The sequence below is a fragment of the Phalacrocorax carbo genome, chromosome 27 (genome assembly GCF_963921805.1).
Source record: "Phalacrocorax carbo chromosome 27, bPhaCar2.1, whole genome shotgun sequence".
Lineage (NCBI taxonomy): Eukaryota > Metazoa > Chordata > Aves > Suliformes > Phalacrocoracidae > Phalacrocorax > Phalacrocorax carbo.
In genome coordinates, this window is record NC_087539.1 from 2,444,624 (window position 1) to 2,468,037 (window position 23,414).

At 66.9% G+C, this 23,414-nt stretch overlaps 3 protein-coding genes across 4 annotated transcripts; all 3 read right to left on the reverse strand.

The window, feature by feature from the left end:
* Positions 1 to 46: 46 nt before the first annotated feature.
* PFDN5 (prefoldin subunit 5) lies at positions 47 to 2,102 on the reverse strand. Its single transcript, XM_064474492.1, has 6 exons — positions 1,979 to 2,102; positions 1,240 to 1,342; positions 924 to 955; positions 689 to 763; positions 447 to 552; positions 47 to 354 (listed from the first exon to the last, which is right to left on the reverse strand). The coding sequence occupies exons 1-6, from the start codon at positions 2,048 to 2,050 to the stop codon at positions 275 to 277; spliced, it is 468 nt and encodes a 155-aa protein (XP_064330562.1). The 5' UTR covers positions 2,051 to 2,102; the 3' UTR covers positions 47 to 274.
* An 839-nt stretch (positions 2,103 to 2,941) lies between these two features.
* On the reverse strand, positions 2,942 to 16,537 carry ESPL1 (extra spindle pole bodies like 1, separase). Of its 2 annotated transcripts, none has more exons than XM_064474349.1 (31): positions 16,458 to 16,537; positions 15,692 to 15,801; positions 14,491 to 15,564; positions 14,184 to 14,288; positions 13,858 to 13,978; positions 13,498 to 13,634; positions 13,068 to 13,261; positions 12,673 to 12,915; positions 12,313 to 12,457; positions 11,954 to 12,098; positions 11,721 to 11,860; positions 11,478 to 11,612; positions 11,270 to 11,389; positions 10,939 to 11,110; positions 10,601 to 10,729; positions 10,330 to 10,486; positions 8,307 to 8,416; positions 6,847 to 7,976; positions 6,431 to 6,773; positions 6,154 to 6,306; positions 5,372 to 5,585; positions 5,056 to 5,240; positions 4,821 to 4,945; positions 4,625 to 4,747; positions 4,374 to 4,529; positions 4,127 to 4,297; positions 3,938 to 4,042; positions 3,710 to 3,825; positions 3,554 to 3,637; positions 3,271 to 3,435; positions 2,942 to 3,190 (listed from the first exon to the last, which is right to left on the reverse strand). In XM_064474349.1, the coding sequence occupies exons 2-31, from the start codon at positions 15,770 to 15,772 to the stop codon at positions 2,989 to 2,991; spliced, it is 6,480 nt and encodes a 2,159-aa protein (XP_064330419.1). In that variant the 5' UTR covers positions 15,773 to 15,801; positions 16,458 to 16,537; the 3' UTR covers positions 2,942 to 2,988. The 2 variants fall into 2 exon arrangements, with proteins under 2 accessions (XP_064330419.1, XP_064330418.1); XM_064474348.1 differs by having other exon boundaries at positions 13,858 to 13,987.
* A 2,913-nt stretch (positions 16,538 to 19,450) lies between these two features.
* Positions 19,451 to 22,113, reverse strand: MFSD5 (major facilitator superfamily domain containing 5). The gene is made up of 2 exons (XM_064474418.1): positions 22,024 to 22,113; positions 19,451 to 21,054 (listed from the first exon to the last, which is right to left on the reverse strand). Exon 2 carries the CDS (start codon positions 21,000 to 21,002, stop codon positions 19,641 to 19,643), a length of 1,362 nt encoding a protein of 453 aa, XP_064330488.1. The 5' UTR covers positions 21,003 to 21,054; positions 22,024 to 22,113; the 3' UTR covers positions 19,451 to 19,640.
* Positions 22,114 to 23,414: the final 1,301 nt, after the last annotated feature.

Here is a 23,414-nt window from a genome sequence, read left to right on the forward strand (position 1 = left end):
CCCAAACCGCGGCAAAGCCGCCCCCCCACCCCCGAAGAGGACCCCCTTTCGAGAAGTCTCATTTATTCCGTGCTGCAGCAGCGAGGTGCTGCCTACAAAACTGGGGGGGCTGGTGCTGCCGGGCACCGCCGGGGAGGGGGGAAGAGCTGCCGGAGAAGCGGGACTGGGAGAGCTGGGAGGTGGTGGGGGGGCTGCACTGCACCCCACAGCTCCCTCCGGCCTCCGCTCCCATCCCAGTGGCGATGGCGAGGAGAGCGGCCCACGAGGCCGAAGGCTACGCCTTAGTGGTCGCACCCTGCGCGGCTCCCAGGGCCGTGAGCTGCTGGATCTTCTGGCTCATCATTTCCACCACGGCTGTGGGGAGAGAAGGTGGCTGGGGAGTGTCTGGGGGGGGTGGGGCTGTTGGGGGGGCCCCCCAAGAGCAGGGGAGGGAGCCGGGCGCTTACCCTGCTTCATGGCGTGTTTCTCCTGCAGCGCCGGCTGGATCTTCTCCATCTGCTTGGTCAGGAAGTCAATTTTCCGCTTGAAAAAGTCTCGGGCATCATCTGCTGACTGAGGGAGGGAGGGAGGGTGGGTTAGGGGGGAAAAGGGGGGCCTCCACAGCACAAACGTGGGGAGTGGTCCCCCAGGGAAGGCACCGGGCCGCCCCCCAAACCTGACAGTGGCCCCCACGCGCGCCACCCCTCACCTTCTCCACGTAGTAACCGGTTCCGACATCGATCAGGACGCGCTCGACATCCGAGAGCTTCCCGGGGACGTACATCTGGGAGGGGGTGTCAGGGAAAGCGGGGAACCGGGAGGGTTACGCGGCTCCGGCAGGAACGCCGGGTACCAGCGCCACCGCGCGCCAGCGGTGCCGGCTCGGCATCAACAGCCCTGAAGGGAGCGGGTTTGGGGGGGCTGCGGGGAGCTGGAAAGGATACAGAGCTGGTGAGCGGCACCAGCAGGTCCTTCCCTGTGGAAAAAATAAGGGGAGGTGGGTGAGGGGAACCCACAACTCAACATCTGGGCCCCTCCAGCAGCCCCCTGCCCCGCCCTGAGCCAGGCAGGAGGTGCCAGAGAAAGAGCTGACATGGGGACAGCGGGTGCTTTGCTCAGGGCAGGGCTCGGTACGTCTCAGCCCTGGGGAGGAAGGGATGATACTGGGAGGCAGCCAAGGCTGGGGAAGAGGGTCCTGGCCTTGGGGGGCTCGGCGCAGCACCCCCCAGGCCCAGCTGGGACAGGGGGGTCCCAGCTCACCTTCGTTGCTCTTGTTGAGGACGTTGAGACAGTCCTTGGCTTCCACATACTTGGTCTGCACCACCTTGAGCTGGGCGATGGAGGACGAGAGGAACTCCACCTCCTGGCAGGGAGCACGGCCCCGTCAGCGGGGAGGGGGGCCCGGGGAGGCCCTGAGAGACCTCGCAGAGGGGCTGCAGCCCCACAGCCAGAGCCCGGGGTGTCCCCAAGCCAGTGTCACCCTCCTGCCACAGCCACCAGTTCCTGCTCTGGTGTTCCCCAGGGCCCAGTTTGGTCCAGTACATCACTCTCAGTCGCCCCAGCCCAGTCTGGCCCCACACATCCTCCCTCCAGCCCCCCCAAGCCCAGTCTGGTCCAGTAAATCCCCCCCCAATCCACTCTAGCCCCGCACATATTCCCCAGTCCCCCCAGCCCAGTACATCATCCCCAGCCCAGTATGGCCCAGTACATTCCACCCCCCAAGTCCCTCCACCCCGGACTGGACCAGTATATCCCCTCTCCAGTCCCCCCAAACCAGTCTGGCCCCCCACATACACCCCAGACCAGACCAGCCTAACCCCACACCTCCTCCCCAGCCCAGTACATCCTCCCCTAGCCCAGTCTGGCCCAGTAGACCCCCGTCAATCCGGCCCAGTATATTCCCCCTAAACCCTTCCAGCCCAGTCTGGCCCCACACAGCCCCCCTGCCCACCACACACAGCCCCAGGCGGGCGGGCCCGGCCCCCCCGGCCCCCCCCACCTGGTCGAGCTGCCCCTTGAGCAGCTCCAGCTGCGGCAGCGTCAGCTCCCCCACATTCACCGTCTGCGCCATCTTGGCCCGCCGCGACGCTCTGGCACCGCCCGCGCCTCTCGCTGCTCCGCCGCGACGCTCTGGCACCGCCCGCGCCTCTCGCTGCTCCGCCGCACTGCGCCCCCTGGCGGCCGGCGGCGCTCGGGGGCGGGGGGAAGGGGAACCCCTTTTGTAGGACCCTAATAAGCGCCCCGCGCCCCCCCAAGGGGGATCCAAGGTGCCCCCCAGGGGCAGAGGCTAAAGCCCAGCTCCGCCATGCAGACCCCGGCCCGCACCTTCCTGGGACTCCTGGGGTCCCCCCCCACCCCAAAACCCAAGGGCTGGGGGCTCTGGGGCACCGACAGTAGCAGAGGAGGAGGGCAGGAGCCTCGGGGGCAGAAGGCAAATGGGGAGCAGAGAGGGAGGATGGGGGGGAACCGGGGGGGTCAGAGAGGGAGGATGGGGGGGGGGAACCGGGGGGGGTGGTCAGAGAGGGAGGATGGGGGGGGGGAACCGGTGGGGGTGGTCAGAGAGGGAGGGGGGAACCGGGGGGGGTGGTCAGAGAGGGAGGGGGGAACCGGGGGGGGTGGTCAGAGAGGGAGGAGGGGGGGGGAACCGGGGGGGTCAGAGAGGGAGGATGGGGGGGGAACCGGGGGGGGGTGGTCAGAGAGGGAGGATGGGGGGGGGGGGAGGGGAACCGGCGGGGGTGGTCAGAGAGGGAGGATGGGGGGGGGGGGGGAACCGGGTGGGGTGGTCAGAGAGGGAGGATGGGGGGGGGGGGGGGGGGGAACCAGGGGGGTCAGAGAGGGAAGGATTCACACACATGGGGGACAGGTCTAAAGGCAGCAGCTTTATTATCACAGAACACAAATAAAAACATTTCTCTTAAACCCAACTAAAGCAGCTGCAACCCCAGACACCCCCCACCCCCCCGCTGTGTCCCCCACCATCGCCCCGTGGGGACGGGGACCCCCCAGCCCTCACTGCAGGCAGACGGGCAGCCCGTAGGCAACGGGGGCCGCCCCGATGAGGTATTTGAGTTTGGGGGCTTGGCGCGCCTGGGCGACGTAGGACAGGAGCGGGGCGCCCGAGCCCCCCCTCAGCCAGCCCTGCAGCAGCGCCTGGGCGTAGCGGTCGATGTCCCGGTCCGTCACGTCCCACAGGTTCCCCAGGACGAGGGGGCTGGAAGGGAGGATGGTGTTAGGCCCGTTCCCACCCCAAACACACCACCCCCACCCCCCGAGACACCCCCCATAACTCACCAGCCGGCCATGATGTACTTGAGGACGATGCCGGAGCCCTCCAGGCTGCCGCGGACGGCGAGCGCGGCGCTGCTGCAGCCGAAGAGCAGGGTGACGGCACGGCAGTCCAGCCGGGCGATGGTCTGTCCGTCCAGCAAGCGGGCGCCCGCTCCGTGCCCTGCGTAACTACAGCAAGAAGCACCCCCCCGCCCCACCCCAGGGTGAGCCCCGGCTGCCTTTGTACTCCCCCACCCCTCCTCGGGGTGTCCCCCACCCCCCCAGAGCAGCCCCGGGTGATGCTCACATGTAGAGGTCGTGCTCCAGGAGGGCTGCCTGCATCTGGTCTGGGCTCGGGATGGCTCCCGTCACCCCCTTCCAGCCGGGCTCACTGTGGGAGAGCTGGTGAGAAGGGGTGGGGGGCACAGACCAACCCCCCCCAAGCCCCGAGATCGCCACCCACCTTTCGAACCAGCCCCGAAATCGCTCCTCAGTGCCCAGGAGGTTGCTGTGCGGGTTGAGGACGTAGAAAGTGCTGCTGGGGTTCACGCCGCGGCTCAGCACAGACCCTGCCTGCCGCTGGAGGGGGGGGGGGAGACAACGGGGGGGCTCAGCCCAGCGCAGGGGTTGAGGGGGGGTCCCTCTAACCTCAGGGCTGGGGGTACGCAGGGTCCCCCTGATCCTCTCTCACCTTCTGTGCCAGGGAGTAGCTGAGCAGGAAGCGCAGGGAAGGGAGCCTGGTTACAGGCACAGCCTTCAGGCACACCATGCTCTCCCAGGGCAGCTTCTGCAGGTGCTGGGAGGAAGAGGAGGAGGAAGGTGTGAGCAGGAGGGCAGCAGAGCCAGGAGGGGGTGAAGCAGGAGCAGGGGGGTGTCTCACCTTATCCAGCACCAGGACGAGGGAGCCGCCGGACTGCTTGGCGCAGGCTCTCCGCTTCTCCACCGCCTCCTGCAAGAGGCTCCAAGCCTTGTGGGGCTGCGCTGGGCAGAGGCCGAAGGCCAGGGCTTGCACATCGCGGGGGGCGAGGAGGGGAGCAGCGTTCAGCACCACCTGCGGGGACGAGGAAAGGGTGAGCGGCGGCAAAGCGGGGGTTCAGCTCCCCAGAACCCTGCCCCAGCCCGGGCACCTGCAGCAGGGTGGGATCCGAGTCCCTCCAGCCGCACTGGCAGAGCTGGGGGTGCAAGCGGGCGGCTTCCTCTGCCAGACCGGGCTCGGGGCCGCTGGGGATCAGGGCAGCCCTCCAGCAGCCCAGCACCTGCGTCTCCAGCATCTCGATGAGGCTCTGCAAGAGGTCAGAGTGTCACTGGGGGAGTGCAGACCCCTCAACCCTCTCCAAAAGGCGCCCCACGTCAGGGCACAGGGTGGTTTTAACTCCACCTTCATCCTGCGGTCCAGCTCGGTCCGGCGCTGCCACCATTCCTGCTTGTCCGTGCAGCTGTTGGCTTCTTTCTGCTCCTTCTGGATGGCATCGAAGTTGCTCAGCACCGAGCGCAGCGGGACCTGGAGGAGGAAGGGAGCTGTGATTCGAGCGCCAGCCCCGGCTGAGCTGCCCCCCTCCTATCCCTGCCCTCACGTTGAGCGCGGTGGGGATGCGGATGGTCACGGGAGCGGTGCCCTTCTCCAGCCGTGTCAGCAGCAGCGTGTCCCCTACGGAGGCAGGCTGGACGCTGGCGAGGGTCAACGTGCACACGGTCACCCCTGAAAGTCACACCCAGACCCCTTAGGGACAGCGCCAAGGGCACCGTGCGTCACTCGGCAGCCTCCTGGGCGCCGAGCTGCCAGGTCCCTGCGCTCACGTCAGCCCTCACCACTCGGGATCTGCTGCAGCTGCCTGCGGAAGCCCTCCAGCACCTCAGCCCCCAGCCCCGTGGAGCTGAACGTGAAGAATCTCTCGAGCTCGGTGAGGTGGTGGCTGTGCTGGGCAGCGCTCCCCTCCTGCAAGGAGAGCCCGCGGAGCTGCTCGGCCACGTCCCCTCTCGACTTCTTCTCTTTCCTGTGGAGGGAAAGGCATTTAGGGGGAACCAACCCCCCAAAAATCACCTTTTCCAGGGCCCCAGTGGTGCTGGATGAGCCCCTTCTCTGCGGTGCTGTGGGGATGCAGGGAGGGGAGCCCGAGGGACTCACTGAATCTTCCTGTGGATGACGCTGAGCAGCTGATGGCGGGGGGTGACGGAGACCGACTCGGAGAGCAGGTACGCGGTGCAGAGCGGGTCCTGGTTCCCCACGGCCAGAGCCAGCACCTGGCAGAGCTGGCTGTAGAGCGCACTGGGAGGGCAGTGGCTGATCGAGTTGAAGGCGTCTTTCAGGAGCTCACGGGCTGCGTCCAGCGAGGAGACCTCTGGAAGGGACAAAGCAGCAAAACCCCGGGGGCAGGATCAATATACGAAGGGGGCTTGTAAGAAAGATGGGGACACTTTTTAGCAGGGCCTGCAGCGATAGGACAAGCGGTTTTCAACTAAAAAGAGGGAAGATTTAGACCAGATATAAGGAAGAAATGTTTCAGAGCGAGGGTGGGGGAACACTGGGACGGGTTGCCCAGCGAGGTGGTCGATGGTCCATCCCTGGACACATCCAAGGCCAGGCTGGACGGGGCCCTGAGCGACCCGATCTAGGTAAAGATGTCCCTGCTCCCTGCGGGGGGTTGGGCTCAGAAGGTCCCTTCCCACCCAACCCATCCCATGATTGCATGAGAGAGACAAAAATTAAAACTCCTTCCCCCAGCGCCGGGGAGGAGCCCCTCTCCCTCCTCAGCTGTTTTGCCCTCTGCCCATACAGTGGGTTTCACCCGTTTAAATATCTCTTTTGCAGAGGTGCCACCGACCTCACCGACAGGCTACCTTTCGCTTTCTCCCCCCAGAGCCCCCCAGCACCAAAACCTCCCCACCCACGCCGTGCCGGGTGCTCACCGCCAGCCGCGGGCAGGGCGGAGGAGAGGGTCCCCTCCAGGCGCAGGGGGTCCCCACTGCCCGGCCGCTGCGCTGCCAGGACGTCCTCTTGGCGCAGGACCTCGTGCTCCCCCTCCGCACCCTTCTGCCCGCGGCGAGGCAGCCGTCTCCTGCCTGCGGGGAGGGACGAGGCGCCTCGTTCCTGGGACTGGCGGCAGCGGTGGGGCCGGCCCCACGCAGCTGCTTAGGGGTGCGTGAAGGCGAGACCACCCCCAATCCCCGGCATAGCCCAACTCACCTAGGGCTCCCTCCTCTTCCTCAGAGACCTGCAAGACCTTGAAGCTGATCTCAAGCTCTTTCTCCACATTCTCCTCTTCCTCAATGGCCCTCAGAAGCTCCCGCTCCTCCTCCACTCTCTTGCCGGGAGCCCTGCGGGTCACCCGCTCCCTCTTCTCCGCGGCCGTGGCTCGGCGGGTGCCCGGCCGCCCTCTCCGGGGCTGGGCACCGCACCCCGGCGAGCTCGCCTGGGACCCCAGGGATTTGGGGGACAGAGCTTTGCGGGCGCAGGATGTCTTGTAGGTAGGTGTGGGGGTCAGCCCCACCTCAGGATCCTCCACGTCACTGTCATCGCTGAACAGCACCTGAAGGAGGACAGGGGGGGTTGGGGCTGGTACCGGGCGCCCCGGGCCGCCCCTCGCCTCCCTCCCCACTCACTTTTAGGCGAGACTTGACTCTCCCCAAAGCCTTGGGCGCTCGCAGGAGCCGGGACTTGCCAGCCGGTGGGGAGGATTCACTGAAGATGGTGAAGGGAGTCCTGGGGCCGGGGGCTGCGTGCGCCCTGGTGCGGGGACAGGCTTTCTGGCGCGGGGTGCAGGGCACCGTCACCGGGCGGATGACTATGGGGGGCACCTCGCTGTCCAAGTCACCCGGGGCAAAGACATCGTCCGTGTTCCGCGCAGCCGGGGCCTTCGCTCGCTGGCTCTTCTTCGCTCTGGGTTTGGGGGCGGCGGGGGCCAACGCCAGCTTGTTTTTGCGCCTTTGGGGTTGAGCCTTGTCCGTTTTGAAGGTCTGGGGGACGGCCGCCGCTTTGGGCTCTGCCGGAGGCGGCGTGGGCAGCCGCAAAGACCAAGAGCCGGCAAAAACGCCATCCATGGAGTCGCCGCGCCCGGAGGCCAGGCGGCAAACGGCGGCCACGGCTTTGGCGAGCAGCAGGCTGGCCCTGGAGACCTCCAGGCTGGGCAGGTGGGGTCTGCAGGACGCTAGGAAGGTCAGCCCCGTCTCCAGCTCCTCCTGCAGCTCCTCCGCCAGCTGGGGGCTGGCCAGGCTCTGAAGGGCCAACGTGGCATAGCCGGTGGCCACCAGATCGTGCAGCAGCTCCAGCGCAGGCAGGTCCCGGCCGCCGGAGCCGCCCCGCAGCTTGTCTCGCAGCACAGCGGCGAAGCGGGTGGCCACGGCGGTGCAGCGCGGCAGCACGGCACGGATCAGACGCAGCCCCTCGGCCACGGCGCCCGCTGCCAGCTCGCCCTGGGCGCAGGAGAGGAGCCAGCGCAGGCAGACGGCCGAGAGGGCCAGGTCGGAGCAGAGGCAGCACGGGCAGGCTGCCGGGTGTGTGAGGAAGGCCAGTCTCCTCCTCTTCTCGCGCTTCAGCTCCGGTGAGGCGGTGAGAGCATCCGCCTTCTCCAGCCCACTCACCGTGGCCACAAACTCCATCGCGGGGCCATTCAGGAAAGCTTCCTCTTCCCCCGGGGGCTCAGTGGAGGGGTCCTGTGGCTTCTTGCCCTCACATTTGCCCTTCCTGAGCAGGATTTTTGTCTGGCCTTTCTGCTTCTTGCTGACTTTAAGTTCTGCAGGCAGAGGGGAGGGTTATTTTGGCATCGTCCCCGCACAGCCCTCCCGCCGCAGCCGGCCCGAGGGGCGTGGGAAGCTGGACCCGACACTTCTGCTTTCCCCAGCTACACCTTTATCAGCTGGAGGAGTCGCTTGACAAGCGGAGACATGGCTCAGAGTCACCCGCCCACCTCTGCACCCTCCTGGGCGATGGGGATGGGCGCAAGGCAGATCTTTCACCCCAGCCCAAAAGTGGGCGCAAAAGGGGTCGTCCCTGGCACTGCTTGGGTGTGGGGCTCACCTCAGCGCCCCCACTCCTCTCCTCTGAGCCCGGAGCGGGGACTCACCGGTGTCAGACTCCAGGAGGAAGAGAGCCTGATGGAGGTCAAAGTGGCTCAGCTCCAGCTCGCTCTGCTGTAGCTCCAGCTGGGCCTTCAACACCAGGAAGGTAGTGCTCCTGGGGGGAAAACAGCCCTCAGAGCCCCAACCACAGCAGCCATCGCTCCATCCCCAGGGCCGAGCGGGAGGGAGGCAGGTGGGCAGCGAGGAGCGAGCTCACGCCCGGCCTGGCAAGCTGAATTATAGAACCACAGGGTGCCCTGAGCTGGGAGGGACCCGCAGGGACCATCGAGCCCAGCCCCCGGCCCTGCACAGGACACCCCAAATTCACACCGTGTCTCTGAGGGCCTTGGCCAAGCGCTTCTGGAATATCGCCAGGCTGGTGCCGCGATGCCTCCCTGGGGAGCCTGTGCCAGGGCCCCACCACCCTCTGGGGGAAGGACCTTCTCCTAATGCCCAGCCTAACCCTCCCCTGGCACATCTCCCTGCCGTTCCCTCGGGGCCTGGCGTTGGGCACCAGAGAGCAGAGACCAGCCCTGCCCCTCCTCCTGCCCTCGGGAGGGGGCTGCAGAGCCCATGAGGCTGCCCTCGGCCTCCTCTGCTCCAGCTGAACAAACCCAGGGACTCCAGCCGCCCCTCGTACGGTTTCCCCTCTAAACCCTTCCCCAGCTCCGTGGCCTCCTCTGGACACTCTCCAGTAGCTTTATACCCTTTATATTCCATATATCCTTTATATCATTGATATCCTACGCCCTGTGGCACCCAACGCTGCCCGCAGCGCTCGAGGTGAGGCCGCCCCAGCGCGGGGCAGAGCGGGACAATCCCCCCCTCGCCCGGCTGCGATGCGGGGCTCGGTGCCCCCCAGGGCACGGCTGGCCCATGTTCAACTTGCCGTCGGCCAGAACCCCCAGGTCCCTCTGCAGAGCTGCTCCCCAGCCCCCTGCACCCCAGCCCCCTGCACCCCCGCCTCCCCGCACCCCAGCCCCCTGCACCCCCGCCTCCCCGCACAGGCAGCCCCCTGCTCCCCAGCCCCCCGCACCCCCGCCTCCCCGCACCCCAGCCCCCCGCACCCCCGCCTCCCCGCACCCCAGCCCCCCGCACCCCCGCCTCCCCGCACCCCAGCCCCCTGCACCCCCGCCTCCCCGCACCCCAGCCCCCTGCACCCCTGCCTCCCCGCACCCCAGCCCCCTGCACCCCCGCCTCCCCGCACCCCCGCCTCCCCGCACCCCAGCCCCCTGCACCCCCGCCTCCCTGCACCCCAGCCCCCTGCACCCCCGCCTCCCCGCACCCCCGCCTCCCCGCACCCCAGCCCCCCGCACCCCCGCCTCCCCGCACCCCCGCCTCCCCGCACGGCCAGGGGGGCCCTGCCCCAGGGGCAAAGCCCAGCCCTTGGCCCTGCTGACCCCCGCAGGGTCGGCGGCTGCCCGGCTCCCCACTTCGCCTCGACCCCTCCGCAGGCCCTGGCCGCCCTCGGGAGCGCCCGCAGCTCCTCCCGACCCTGCGTCGCCGAGGGGCCGGGTCCCTCCCAGCCCCGCGCCCAAGCGTTTACGGGGACCCGGAGGAGCGCTGGCCCCGGGGCGACCCCCGCCCGCCCGATGTAACCCCGCTTGCTCCAACCCTCCGAGCCCGACGCGCGGCCGGCGCTCACCCCCTGCACCCCGCGTGTAGCCGGCCGGGTGCTGGACGCTGCGCCCCGGAGGAGGCCGGGAGACGGCAGCGACAGCTTTACTGAAATCCAGAAAGATCCCGTCGACTGGCTTCCCTTGGTCACTCACGTGGGTGACCTTGTCACAGGGGGAAACCACGTCTGTTGAGCAGGACTTTCCCCTCGTGAGCCCGTGCTGGCCGGGGCAGCGCCTGCGTCGCCTTTCGGCTGTTTCCTCAATACCTCCCCGAATCACCTCCGTAATTTTGCCAGGCACACACCTTGCCGGGCACCAACGTCCCCGGCGGCCGCAGGGCGGCTCAGCCCTAACCGAGCATCCCCGGGAGCCCGCGGCCAGCCTGTCCCCCACCCCTCAGGCAACTCACCACTGGAAGGCTTGCAGTCTCATGGCCAGCTTGACGGCCTCCAAGCAGAAGGCTTTAGCTTTACACACCACCTCCAACCTGCTGAGCAGAGCCACCAGGTGCTCCGAGCAGGCCAACAAGTCAGCCAGCACTTGCCACTTCAGCAGCAGGTTGTCCCCTGCGAGGGGTGACAGGGAAGGTGAGCGGAGCTGCTCCTCCTGGAGAGGCAGGCAGGGAGCCCCACTGGCCGGGGAAAGGGGTGGGTTTCGGTCCCCACGAACAACCGGCTCACCGTAATCCACAAACTGGACGTCGGATGCTGTTGTCTGACAGCCCAGCACGTCGCTGCCCATCAGGAGGATGATGATGCTGCGGAAGAGCTTGTGGGCTTCGGCGAGAGCCGTCTCAGGTGTCTTCCACCCTGCACGAGGGCGGTTGTGGGTATCAGCCCCACTCAAGACCCTCCCCCCCAGCCCCAGTGCAGAGCAACTCCCCAAAATTCCCTCTCCTTGCCCCAAACGGGCTGGTTTGGAAAAACCCAGGGGTCAGATGTTTGCACGGAGCTTCGGCCACAGGCCCTGTCACCCTGGTGCTCACTGGGAGGGTTTTAAACATCCCCCGGCAACTCACCCTGCACCACGATCCACTGCTGGAGCTCTGGCGAGAGGCGGGCGGGGGGAAGGCTCAGGTAGACGGCCACCAGCTGAAGGACGTGGGCTCGCAGCAGGTACCAGACCCTCGTGATTTTTTGCAGAGCCGGGTTCTGGAGCACCCCCAGCAACAGGGTAAGACCCTCTTCAATCTGCAGAGGGAGAAAAAGAGTCACCATTTGAGGTCCAGGGCGTCTCCCTGCCCAAGGTCCCTGGTGAGAGGCACTGAGATAGCCAGACAGAGCTGCCGCAGTCTCCTCTTACCCTCTAACACTACTTCTGAGGTGGAAAAAGGGCTTTAGCAGCCTTACCCGGTCATTGACGCAGCACAGCTGGCTGCGGAGCAGGAGGCAGGTTTGCTGCAGCAGCAGGTAGGAATCGTCGCTGCTGTCGGATTTCTGCAGGCAGGACTCCGTCTCCTCCAGGAAAAGCTGGAAACCAACGGGCCGGCGTGAGGGCTGCGGCCTCAGGGATCGGCCAAGCTCACCCTGCCGGCCCTTCCCTCCCTGCCAGACTTACCTGGGCATAGCTGGGGCACTCCAGGCGGAAAAGCAGCTTGGTGACCTGGCACAGGGCTCCGGCCGTGCCCAGGCTGTCCCCGAGCGCGCTGCACAGGGCTCTGACCAGGAGGTAGCTCTCCATGGCTTGCAAGGGCTAGGGGGCAGGAACCCCCCCCAAAGGTACAGTCAGAGACCACCTCAGAGAGACCCTGCGTGCCTGGGGAAGCTGCCATCCCGCCGGCCACCTCCCCAGCAGCGTTACCTTGGCCATCAGCTTGTAGAGAGCTGCCAGGAGGTGCAGGGAGGCGACAGTCTGCTCGGGGCTGCGCACGGCCGGGACGCCCGGCGTCGCCAGGAGCTGCTTCCACAAGGCAAAGGCGTCGTCCAGGCTTTTGGACAGAGCTGAGGGCGTACCACGGGTCTGAGACACCCTGACCCGAAACCAGGCGCGCCCAAAGAGCCTCTTCAAGAGCCCAAACCCGCCAGCGTCCTCACCGGTCTCTGTCGCCAGGTTGAAGGAGATGCCATTGTACAGGAACCTGTCCTCCAGCAGCCTGCCTTCGTAGTTGAGGTCGTTGGGCTCAAAGTCATCCAGGTTCTTCAGCCCCTGGGCTTTGGCTCTCTGCTCCCTCTCTGTGCTCTGCAGCGGGGGAGAAGGCAGCAGCGACGCACGTTAAGAGCCACCACGGGGTTTCCAGCAGGGTCTGGGTGGCTCTTGGTGGCCCCAGTGCAGAGCTGGGTGTTGGTGGCAGGGCTGAGGAGGGCACCCGCCACGCACACGAAGCCCCCATGGCATTTCCAGATTGGGACGCGTTTCGGCATCCCACAGCTCCCCCTCTGCCGCCGCCACCCACCTTCTCCAGCTTGGACTCCAGGGTGCAGATGTAGAGCCAGAGCAGAGCCTGCGCCTGGTCATCGAGGAGCTGGTCCCGGTTCTGGGCGCTCCGGGGCACCAACTCGAGCAGCCGCAAGGCTTCACAGATAGAGTCCAGGGAGGAGCTGCCAGACAGAGGGATTAGAAACAGCCTTCTGCCCCCAAAACCCCTGGGGCACCTTAAAGGGAGGGACAGATACAGCCCAGCACCCTTAACAGAGTAAACGGCCAGAGCAATAACACTCCAGATCCTCAAAACACCCCCTGAGGACCTTTAAATGCTCCTGGGGGGCTTTGAAGGACACAAGGAGGTGATCCTGGTGCGCCAGCGTCCACCCACCAGTCCGTCTGCTGGGCGTAGCTGCGGTAGCACAAGACCTGGGCCAGCTCTGTCAAGCCGACGGCTCGCTCGTGCAGGCGGCCGCTCTCCTCCGAGCAGATCTCCAGCAGGTCGCAGAGGACGTTGTAGCGTTCCTGCCCCGTGTCGGCTCGGATGGTCTTGTAGGCCTTCAACTCCGCAAAGAGGACGGTCACCAAGGTGTCTGCGTCCAGGTTGTGCCCCTCCAAGCCTTCCTTGAGGGTCCTGGGGGGGAGAGAGATGTAGAGGGGCTCTGCACAGAGCGCAGCGGAGCCGAGCACGCCTCGCAAGGAGAAACAGCCTCATTTTACCAGCTTGGGAAGCGCAGCTTTCAAAACATCCACCCCCCACGCACCAGGCAGCCTTCCAGGTCTTACCGCAACCGTAACTCCTCGGCCCCCTGTTTCACGGCATCCATTTTGACTCTGACCCAGAAGGAGACGGGCTCCGCCAGCAGCTCGCCGATCCGGCCCCGCAGCGCAGCCAGCCACTGCACCACACACGCCAGGGCTCTCTCCAGCCGCCCCAGCTTGCGGTAGCTTTCCACCTGCAGCCTGAAACATTTGTGCAGCTGCGGGGGAAAGCACAGAGAAACGGCTTCAGCGCTATGTGGGAGCAAACTCCCCGCCTCCCTCGACCCGTACCGCAGCCCCCTCTCCCGCCTGGGCGAAGGGGAGGTCTCAGAGCAGGGAATTGGGGTTGTTCTAGCAGCAAAAAGCTGGTCCCGTCCTCTCCTTTGCTCCCCTGGCACCAGGACCACGTTCAGTTCAGCCCCGTTTCTGCCAGGAGCATCAGACAAGCCCTTACCCTCTCCGGGGGGATCTCTGGACACGCGTAGGCATCCGCCATCTCCAGCCCCTTGCAGAAGAGCTCGCTGACAGAGCTGGCCTCCTCATGAAGGTTCTGGTTGTAGAAGATGTAGGCCAGCTTGAACGTGCACAGCACTGCCGCAAGGGAAACCCAGATATTAAAGACACGATGGAGAGAGAACGACCCCTCCCTCTCCTTACCCAGCCAGGGACGGTCACCCTCTGCCCTGGCCCCACCAGCCACATACTCTGCGTGGCAGAGAACCCCCTCAGGTCACGGACACTGAGCTCTGCCACCGCATTCGACCTGAGACAGGGCCGAGGAGCTGGGTTTGGTCCCACCTGTCACGGCACTGACCGGTGATGTCGAGGTACTTGGCTCGCTCGCTCTCGGGGAGCCCCTCCAGTGCCTCCAGCATCCACACCACGCTCGCCCTGCAGCCCGCCGTCAGCCGCTCCAGACCCAGCCAGCCCGCCGCCTGCAACGGCTCCAGGGAGAGGGAGAGGATGGCCGGCAAGAGGCCACCAGCGACCCACAGCCCCCGCAGAACCTCCCCGGGGTGGCGTGAGCAGCCCCTTCCAACCCCACCAATGTGCCACCACCTCTGATGGGAGAAGACACCCAGCACCACGAGGGTCTCGCCCACCCCCAGTGCCAGGGACCATCCCCTCCACTGGTGGTACCTGGGAGCACTGGAAGGCGTCGTAGGTCATGCTGGCGAAGAGCTGGAGGCTGCGGTAGAGCACCTGCTTCACCATGAGCTTCTCTTTGACACCATCAGGAGGAACCTATGGAGGGAAGGGAAGCAGCTTTCGTGGGGCCAGGGCAGCACCGAGCACTGCCGGCAGCCAGGGACACCAGAGAGGGACACACTGCTGATGCATTAAGGGGAGCACCGAGCCCGCAGCAGGGTTACGAACCCTCCAGCTACTCACAGAGGCTCTGATCAACCACGTTACGTGGTCGACCCACTCTCAGCCCCAGCCTTACCCTCTCCAGCAGCCGCTGGAGGACACGGCAGTGCCCCTCCGTGAAGGCACAGAGGCCAAGCACGTCCTCCCGGCCAAAGAGCTGCTGCTTGCTCCTCTTCACGTACTCGCCGAGGGAGGAGACGGTGAACTGGCAGCTCTCAGCCAGCACCCTGAGGAACCGCTCCGAGGCCTCCGCTGCCGCCCCGAGAGCCGCCGCGGCCTGGGATAAGGGTGGCCCCGCAGGACCGGTGCTCTTGGCCAACACCCGGCTCAGCTGAACCCCGGCCTCCAGGAGGGACAGCGGGTCACCAAAAGATTTTGCGGAGCTGCCGGTGGCCCCCAGGAAGCCCCTCGCATCCTCTACTGCCTCCTCCGCCTCCCTGTACTGGCCGCGCTTGCAGAGATGCCGGCACTGCTCCAGGGTGAGCTCGAAGAAGCAGAGGGATTGCTGGAGGGTGGGGGGCTCCGCCGCCTCCCTTCGCAGAGTCGCAAGCAAGCAGTCCCCGAGCTGCTGGCTGAGGAAAGCCAAGGATGGCGCCTGCTGGGCTTCGTACAAGGCGGCAGTGGCAGCTGCCTGCTGTGCTGTCTGGGAGGTGAAGAAGGGGGGCTGCAGCGGCAGCAAGGCCTCCTCGTCCACCTCCAGCAGCAGGAGGAAGCGCAGGGCTCGCAGACGGGCCAAGAGGACGGCTCTACCCTCCTCCTGCGGCCAGTCGGGCTCGGCCAGCGTGTCGGCCCCTCTCCAGAGCACGCTGAAGCTGCTGTAGGCGATGGCCGCGAAGTCCTTGGAGGGTGCCTGGCCGGGGCGGTAGGTCAGCAGCCGGGCACGGAGGAGGTCGGCCACCCTCCAGCAGGCACCGCCGCTCCCGCGGCCGGCCATGTTCCTCAGCAGGTGGTAGAGGATCTTCTCCAGGTAGAGAGGAGCGGGCTGCGGCGCGGCGCTCAGGTAGCCCTGGCACGCTGCCTCGGCTGCGGCTGCCACGCTGGCGGCAAGTGCCGGCGAGCCCCCCGGCTCGGCCATCCGCTCGACACACAGCCGCAGGACTTTGTCGCAGACCTGGCTTTTCCGCAGCCGGGAGGCCTGGCTGGCATTGCCCTGGAAGGGTAAGAGGTGTTTCTGGGCAGGGGAGGGTGTCAGACCCCCGGCACCCAGCCCAGGGCCCTCGGGGGAGGGTCACCCTGCCCCATGGTGCCGCAGCAGAGCCCCTCAGTCCCCAGCTCACCTTCAGCTCGAGGAGCAGCTTCTCTATGCCCTCCTGGCTGTCCAGCTGGGGGGCAAAATCAGCTCCTTTGAGGTTCTTCATGTGTGACACCGGACTGGCAACTGGGCAGACTGGGGTGGGCAGGCAAAGGTGTGGGACCCCCACAGCTCCCAGCACCCTCTCTGGACCTGCAGCCCCCCCACAGGCTGGCAAGCAACTCCAAGCCCCACTTGCCAGTCCCCCCCAGTGCTCAGACCCCCACTCCCCAGATCCCTGGGGGACGGCAGTCTACTCAGGCCCCACTCCCCAGCCCCTCTAGGGCACACAGCCCTCCCTAGCCCCACTCCCCAGACCCCAGTGCTCATAGCCCCCCACCACACCATTTTTCAGCCCTGTGGGAGCCCCCAGCCCCACTGCCCAGTCTACCCAGGACCCATAGCCTCACTCCCAGCCCTTGCTAAGGCACACAGCCCCCCCAGCCCTGCTCCTTGACCCCCCCAACCTCACTCCTGGCCCCCCCTCAGGGCACTCAGCCCCCCCAGCTTCACTCCTTGCCCCCCCCAGCCCCACTCCCCGCCCCCCCACGGGGCACACAGCCGCTCCCAGCCCCACAGAGCCTCCTCCAATCCCCACTCCCGCCCCCCACACAGGGCACACAGCCCCCCCCCAGCCCCACTCCCCGCCCCCCCGGGGCACTCAGCCCCCCGCCCCAAGGGCACACACCCCACTCCCGGGCCCCTCCGGGGGTCCGCGGCCGCCCCCCGCGTCCGCAGCCCCTCAGACTCACGGTGCCGGTGCCGCTGCTTCGCCGTTGGGTGCAGGCCCCGCCGCGCGCCCCGTTCAAATGTCCTCCGCAGCCAATCAGCGCGCGGCTCCGCCGGGACCTCCCGCGCGGGGCACGCCGGGAGTTGTAGTCCGCCTGCCCGGGGTGCGCATGCGCACGTCGCCCCGTGCAATGGCGGCCGCTGTGCGGGGACCCCCGTGCCGTGGGGGTCAGTGTGCGGGGACGCCTCTGCGGTGACGGGTGGGTGCACGGGAACCCTCGTGCAATGGGAGCCGTTGTGCAAGCTCCTCCCCGTGCAATGGTGACAATTGTGCGGGGACCCCTGTGTAATGGGGGGCAGGTGCACGGGGTCCCCTGTGCGATGGGGGTGATTGTGCGGGACCCTCGTGTGGTGGGGGTGGTTGTGGGGGACCCCTGTGTGATGGGGGTGGTTGTGCAGGACCCTCGTGTGGTGGGGGTGGTTGTGGGGGACCCCTGTGTGATGGGGGTGGTTGTGCAGGACCCTCGTGTGGTGGGGGTGGTTGTGGGGGACCCCTGTGCGATGGGGGTGATTGTGCAGGACCCTCGTGTGGTGGGGGTGGTTGTGGGGGACCCCTGTGTGATGGGGGTGGTTGTACAGGACCCTCCTGTGGTGGGGGTGGTTGTGGGGGACCCCTGTGCGATGGGGGTGATTGTGCAGGACCCTCCTGTGGTGGGGGTGGTTGTGGGGGACCCCTGTGTGATGGGGGTGGTTGTGCAGGACCCCCATGCAATGAGGGTGGTTGTGGGGGACCCCTGTGTGATGGTGGGTGGTTGTGCAGGACCCCCCTTTACTGCTCTGGCCAGGACAGTTATTTATCTCGGCAGCAGCCTTGGGTTTGGGAGCAAAACAGCCCGTCTCTGATCCCGCCGGGGTGTTTTGGCTCCTGCTGAGCGGCCTCAAGGCCGCCCCCGGTTCCCACGCAGCTCCCACGGTGTGAGAGGTCCGCACCCTGCAAAGGCGCGGGTGCGCCGGGACACCCCCCTGCTACGGCTGCGGGTGTGCAAGGACGCTCGTGCAATGGGGAGTGGTGTGCGGGGACCCCCCGGCAACAGGTGGGGGTGTGAAGGAACCCCGTGCAACAGGCGCAGGTGCACAAGGTCCCCCCTTGCAATAGGGGCTGGTGAGGGGTCCTGCCCGTGGGGAGGGACAGCCCCCCGCACCGGCACAGGTTGGGGTGACCGGCCGGGGCGCGGCTCTGCCGAGAGGGTCCTGGGGGTGCTGGGGGGCAGCGAGGTGACCCTGAGCCAGCACCGGGCCCGTGGGGCCGAGGGGGCCAGCGGTGCCCTGGGGGGCATTGAAAGGCGTGTGGCCAGCAGGGCGAGGGGGGTTCTCCTCCCCCTCTGCTCTGCCCCAGTGAGGCCACAGCTGAGGCCGCAGGAATTGCAGCCCCCGGAGTTGCAGCCGTGGGAGTTGCAGCCCCCGGGGTTGCAGCCCCTGGAGTTGCAGCCGCGGGAGTTGCAGCCCCCGGGGTTGCAGCCCCTGGAGTTGCAGCCGCGGGAGTTGCAGCCCCCGGAGTTGCAGCCCCCAGCGTGCCCGAACCCGAAGCAGCCGGGAAAGCTCCCGCTGCACCCACAGAACTCGCAGGATCGGGCCGATGGGTGCGGGACGAAGGCAAGGGGCACCGGGAAGTAAATCCCCGCGGGAACCCAGGAGCCCACCGACCGCAACGGAGGGGCCGGACTCGGGGGCTGGGTGATGGGTGGGAGGGGTGCGGGTGGGGGGCGCCAGCTGGGGCAGGGGTCCCTCCCCGGGGGCACCCGAGAACCGACCCAAGAGGAACTGGAAACCTTCCCTCGGAGCTGACGTTCGCCAGTGGGACCCCGGGGCCGGGCCCTGTGGTGGGGGGGCGGGTGTAAATCCGGAATGGTGTGTGGGGACCCCCCCGCAATGGGGGTGGGTGTGCAGGGACCCCCATGGAGCAGGGCCATGGTGTGGGCACAGGGAGTGTGCAACGGGGGGATGCTGTGCAGGGACCAGTGCAACAGCTTTAGGGTGTGCAAGGATGCCTGTGCAGTGGGGAGTGGGTGTACAAGGACACCTGTGCAACGGGGAGTGTGCAAGGATGCCTGTGCAATGGGGAGTGGGCGTGCAAGGACACCTGTGCAACGGGGAGTGAGTGTGCAAGGATGCCTGAACAACAGGGATTGGGTGTGCAAGGACACCTGTGCAATGGGGAGTGAGTGTGCAAGGACGCCTGAACAACAGGGAGTGGGTGTGCAAGGACACCTGTGCAATGGGGAGTGGGCGTGCAAGGACACCTGTGCAAAGGGGAGTGAGTGTGTGAGGAAGCCTGAACAACAGGGAGCGAGTGTGCAAGGACACCTATGCAATGGGGGGTGAGTGTGCAAGGACACCTGTGCAATTGGGGGTGAGTGTGCAAGGATGCCAGTGCAGTGGGGAGTGAGTGTGCAAGGACACCTGTGCAATGGGGGTGAGTCTGCAAGGACGCCAGTGCAGTGGGGAGTGAATGTGCCAAGGACACCTGTGCAATGGGGGGTGAGTGTGCAAGGACACCTGTGCATGGGGGGTGAGTGTGCAAGGACGCCTGTGCAACGGGGGGTGAGTGTGCAAAGATGCCAGTGCAACAGAGAGTGAGTGAGCAAGGACACCTGTGCAATGAGGAGCGGGCGTGCAAGGACGCCTGTGCCCCGGGCGTGCAGGGACCAGCGTGCCACGAGGCGCGGGGCCACGGCTCTGCACGGAGCAGGACGGCCACGTGTCGGTGCAACAGAAACCCCTCCCCCCCACGCACGAGGGACGATTGTGCAACACGAGCGCTGGGCGTGCACAGAAAACCCCCCCCAGGAACAACCGTGCGCGCGTGGCTCCGCGCGCCGCCGCTCATGACGAGGTTCCAGTGTGCAATCTGCACATCTGCAGACCCCCGGGCGGGGCGGGTGGGGGGCAGATTCGAAGCTTCCCCCCAATCTTTGGCAGATTCCCCCCAAAAACGGCGTGGAGGGGGGTGGGAATCTGCAGAAAAACCTTTTATTTTGGGGTTTTTTCATTAAAAAAAAAAGACAATCCGCCTCCCCGCGCGGTTCTGGCCCCGCCGCGGAGCTGAGGATGTTTTGGGGGTCACCGGCCACCCACGGCCACTCACCCCGTAGCAGCGGGTCCCCCCGGGGCCGGGGAGGGGGCGACGCCGGCGTCGGGGACCCCCGTCACGGCTCGGGCGCGGCGTCCTCGGCCTGTCCCGGCGTGGCGGGCAGGCGGAGCTCGGCGTCGCGGCGGCTCAGGGCGAAGAGGCGGCCGACGGCCAGCAGCGCCAGCAGCGCCACGGCCGCGCAGGCGCCGAACATGCTCCTGGTGCCCGTCCGCCGGTCGCTGTCGTGGAGGACCAGTAAACCCAGACAAGCCAGTAAGTTTAGAGGGAGGCGAAACCAGTTCATCACCCCCAAACGGTCTTTCTCCGGTATCACTTTCCGTCGGAGGAAACCCATGGCTGGGAAGTAGAGCCCGCAGGAGAGTTCGATGAGGAGGAAGGCGAGGAAGGACTCGGCGGGGTTCTCCTGGCCGGGGTTGGTGGAGAAGGTGAGCATGAAGAGGGAGAAGAAGATGAGGAGGACGGCGAGGGAGAGGAGGTGGACGGGCTGGAGGTGGTACCTCTTGGAGACGGCCAGGCGGTAAAGCGAGGAGCCCAGCATGCTGGCGGCCATGAAACTGGAGAAAACGATGCCCAAGGGAGCGCCGTGGGGATCCAGGACGGGCGTCCAGAGGAAGATGAAGATGTAGACGACGCTTTCAAACAAAGCCTGGATGGTGCCCAGGAGAAGGACGCGGCGGTCGGAGAGGAGGCACTTCAAACCGTCGCCGCAGGTTTTGGAGAAAGCTCGTTTCTTCCCGTAGTTTTCATCCCAATTTTTTACGGCGAAGACCCCCGACAGCACCAGGAGGGGGATGGAGACCATGAACGGAGCCACCGGGCCCAACCCCAACCACTCGGCGAAGAAATCGGCCGTCCCGCCGGCCCCCACGGCGATGACGTTGTTCCAAAAAGCCGCTCGGGAAAAGGTGACGGCGATCCACTCGGTCGGAAAATCATAGCGTTCCACGTGCTCGTGGACGTACCACGCCTCGAAGGCGGAGAAGAGCAAGGCCGTGGATAAACCCCCTAAAACCCTCCCCACCGCCAGCACCAGGTAATCCCGGGAGAGTTTAACCAAACAACAAACCGAGTAGGTCAAGGAAAAAAGAACGCAGGATTTCTTCCGACCTAATCGATCGACCAAAGAAGAAGAAACCAACCCGAAAAGGACGCTGGAGGCGAAGCCGCAGACGTAGAGGATGGCGATCTGTCCCTCCAGGAAGCGGTAGTGCTGGTAGAGTTTGTAGAGGTAGGGTCCCTGCAGCCAGTCGGCGGCCAGGGCCGGCAGGTAGACGCGGTAGTAGCCGCGCTGGAAGCGGCGGAAGGCCGGGTTGGCGTGGTGGGGGGCGGCGGGGGGCCGGGAGCGGCAGGCGGCCAGCTCCAGCGCCAGGCAGGCGGCCAGGAGGAGGGCGCAGGCGGCGTAGGAGGCGAGGAGCATGGTGGAGGGGGGGTCATCGGCATCGCCGGCGGCGAGAGGGGCTGCGGGGGTCCTGTGCGGGGGGAGAAGGGGGGTTTAGAGGGGCTGCGTGTTGGGGGGTGGTGGTCCGGGGGGAGTGTGGCCCCCAACCAGCCCACCCAGCTCAACCCAAAAAGTGCCTCTGGTGTCATCAGCCCCCGCTGACCCCCCCGCCCCCATCACCCTCCTGTCCCCACAGCCCCTCCCCACCGAGGGGCTCCCCCAGCTCCCCCCCCCCTCAGCCCCCACACATCCCTATACATCCCCATACATCCCCCTTGAGGTACCCCCTCAGTCCTGCCCTATACACACCCCCCGCCCTGCCCTGTATTCCCCCCCGCCAGTACCTCCCTGTCCCATAACACCCCTGCCCCATATAACCCCCCCGCAGTACCTCCCACACACACCCCCACAGCACAGCCCCTACACCCTCCCTGCCCCATAGGGTCCCCAAAGGCCCCCCCGGCCCCCCATGTGCCACAAAGATCCCCCACCAACACACACCCAGCCCCGGGGCCCACAGGACCCCTCTTGGGGACCCCACAGCCACGGGGCCTCTGGCCCCACACATCCCCAATAGGTCCCATAGATCCCCCACCGACCCCCCCACCAGCCTGGGGGCCCACAGGACCCCTCTCGGGGACCCCACAGCCGCGGGCCCTCCAGCCCCACATGTCCCCCGATCCCTCCAGACCCCCGATAGTGACCCCGGCCCCACACGGCCCCATAGGCCACAGAGCCCCCCATAACCCTCCCAGCCCTATACAGCCCCCACAGGCTCAATAGATCCCCCCAGACCCCCCCACCTGCCCCCCACAGCCCCGGGGCCCACAGGACCCCCCCCTCGGGGACCCTACAGCCGCGGGCCATACGGCCCCTATAGGCCCCATAGACACCCCCCCACAGGCCCCTATAGGCCCCATACGGCCCCTATAGGACCCACAACCCCCCCCCCCAGACCCCATACGGCCCCCATAGGCCCCGCAGACGCCCCCCTCCCCACCTGCCCCTCAGCGGGGGCCGCAGCCGCTCGCGCCGGCACCTCCCCACTTCCGCTTCCGCCCGGCCCCAGCCGCGGGCGCCGCCATCTTGGCCCGCGTCACGTGACGCGGGCCCCGCTCTCCCCGCCCCCCTCGCCGTGACCTTTCCCCTCTCTGTCACCTTTGCCCCCAACCTTGGGGGGGCTGTGGGGGGTCTGTAGGGGGGTCTGTGGGGCGGAGGTGCCTATAGAGCCCCGCACGGGCTGTCTGTGGGGTGTCTATAGGGCATCTGTGTAGCAGCAGTGCCTATAAGGCCCTGTCTGGGGCGTCTGTGGGTACTTATAGAGTGTTTGTGGGGCAGTGGTGCCTATAGGGCCCTCGCAGGGAATCTATGGGGTGTCTATAGGGTGTCTGTGGGGTGGAGGTGCCTATAGAGCCCCGTATGGGGTGTCTATGGGGTTTCCATAGGGTATTTGTGTAGCAGCAGTGCCTGTAAGGCCCTGTCTGGGGTGTCTGTGGGGTGTCTATAGGGCGTCTGTGGGGTGGAGGCGCCTGCAGGGCCCCTCGCAGGGAGTCTGGGGGGCACCTACAGGTCAGTGGTGCCTATAGGGCCCTGCATGGGGTGTCTGTGGGGCGTCTATAGAATCACAGAATCATTTAGGTCAGAAGAGACCCTTAAGCTCATGGACCCCCAGCGCTAACCCAGCCCCGCCAGCACCCCCAAACCGGGGCCCCCAGCCCCACGGCGTTGACCCCCGCGGGGCCGGCCAGCGCTCGCGGGCAGGGATCGGGCCCAAAATCCGACCTACGGCTCCCCGGCGCGGCTCGAGGCCGGGTCGTCCCACCCCAGCCCCCTCAGCCGCCCCCCAGCACACTTGTGCTCCAGACCCTGCCCCAGCCCCGCTGCCCTTCTCTGGACACGCTCCAGCCCCTCCAGGCCCTTCTTGTCCCGAGGGGCCCGAACCTGAGCCCAGTGCTCGAGGGGCCGCCTTCGGAGCCGCTCGGCTGCGCCTGGTCGGACTCGGCACCTCTCAGCCCGGCTCGGCCAGGCTCGGCCCAGCTCAGCTTGGCTCGGCTTGGCCTGGCTCAGCTCACCTCAGCTCAGCCAGGCTCGGTTTGGTCCTGCTCGGCTCAGCTCAGGTCGGCTAGGCTAGGCTTGGCCTAGCTCAGCTTGGCCTGGCTCAGCCCAGCTCAGCTCAGCCCGGCTCAGCTCGGCTCAGTCTGGCTCAGCTCAGCCCAGCTTGGCTCGGCCCGGCTCGGCTGAGCCCAGCTCAGCTCATCTGGGCTCAGCTCAGCCTACAGAGGCCAGGCCAGGCCGGGGCTGGCGGTGCCAGTCTCAGCGGTGCAGGGCAGAGATGCAGAGTGTGGCTGGCTGCAGCCACGCACAGCTGCATGGCACGGCTCAGTGCAGCCT

Excerpts from the sequence above, each read along its gene's own strand:
- PFDN5 (XM_064474492.1), bottom strand. The coding sequence starts at position 2,050 with ATGGCGCAGACGGTGAATGTGGGGGAGCTGACGCTGCCGCAGCTGGAG. Across the intron at positions 1,343-1,978 it reads TCAAGGGGCAGCTCGACCAG|GAGGTGGAGTTCCTCTCGTC; the intron begins GTGGGGGGGGCC and ends GCTCCCTGCCAG. Across the intron at positions 355-446 it reads GAAACACGCCATGAAGCAGG|CCGTGGTGGAAATGATGAGC; the intron begins GTAAGCGCCCGG and ends CTCTCCCCACAG.
- MFSD5 (XM_064474418.1), bottom strand. The coding sequence starts at position 21,002 with ATGCTCCTCGCCTCCTACGCCGCCTGCGCCCTCCTCCTGGCCGCCTGC.
- ESPL1 (XM_064474348.1), bottom strand. The coding sequence starts at position 15,772 with ATGAAGAACCTCAAAGGAGCTGATTTTGCCCCCCAGCTGGACAGCCAG. Across the intron at positions 11,613-11,720 it reads TCTACAAGCTGATGGCCAAG|CCCTTGCAAGCCATGGAGAG; the intron begins GTAACGCTGCTG and ends CCTGCCCCCTAG. Across the intron at positions 4,043-4,126 it reads TCGTCCTGGTGCTGGATAAG|CACCTGCAGAAGCTGCCCTG; the intron begins GTGAGACACCCC and ends TCTTCCTCCCAG.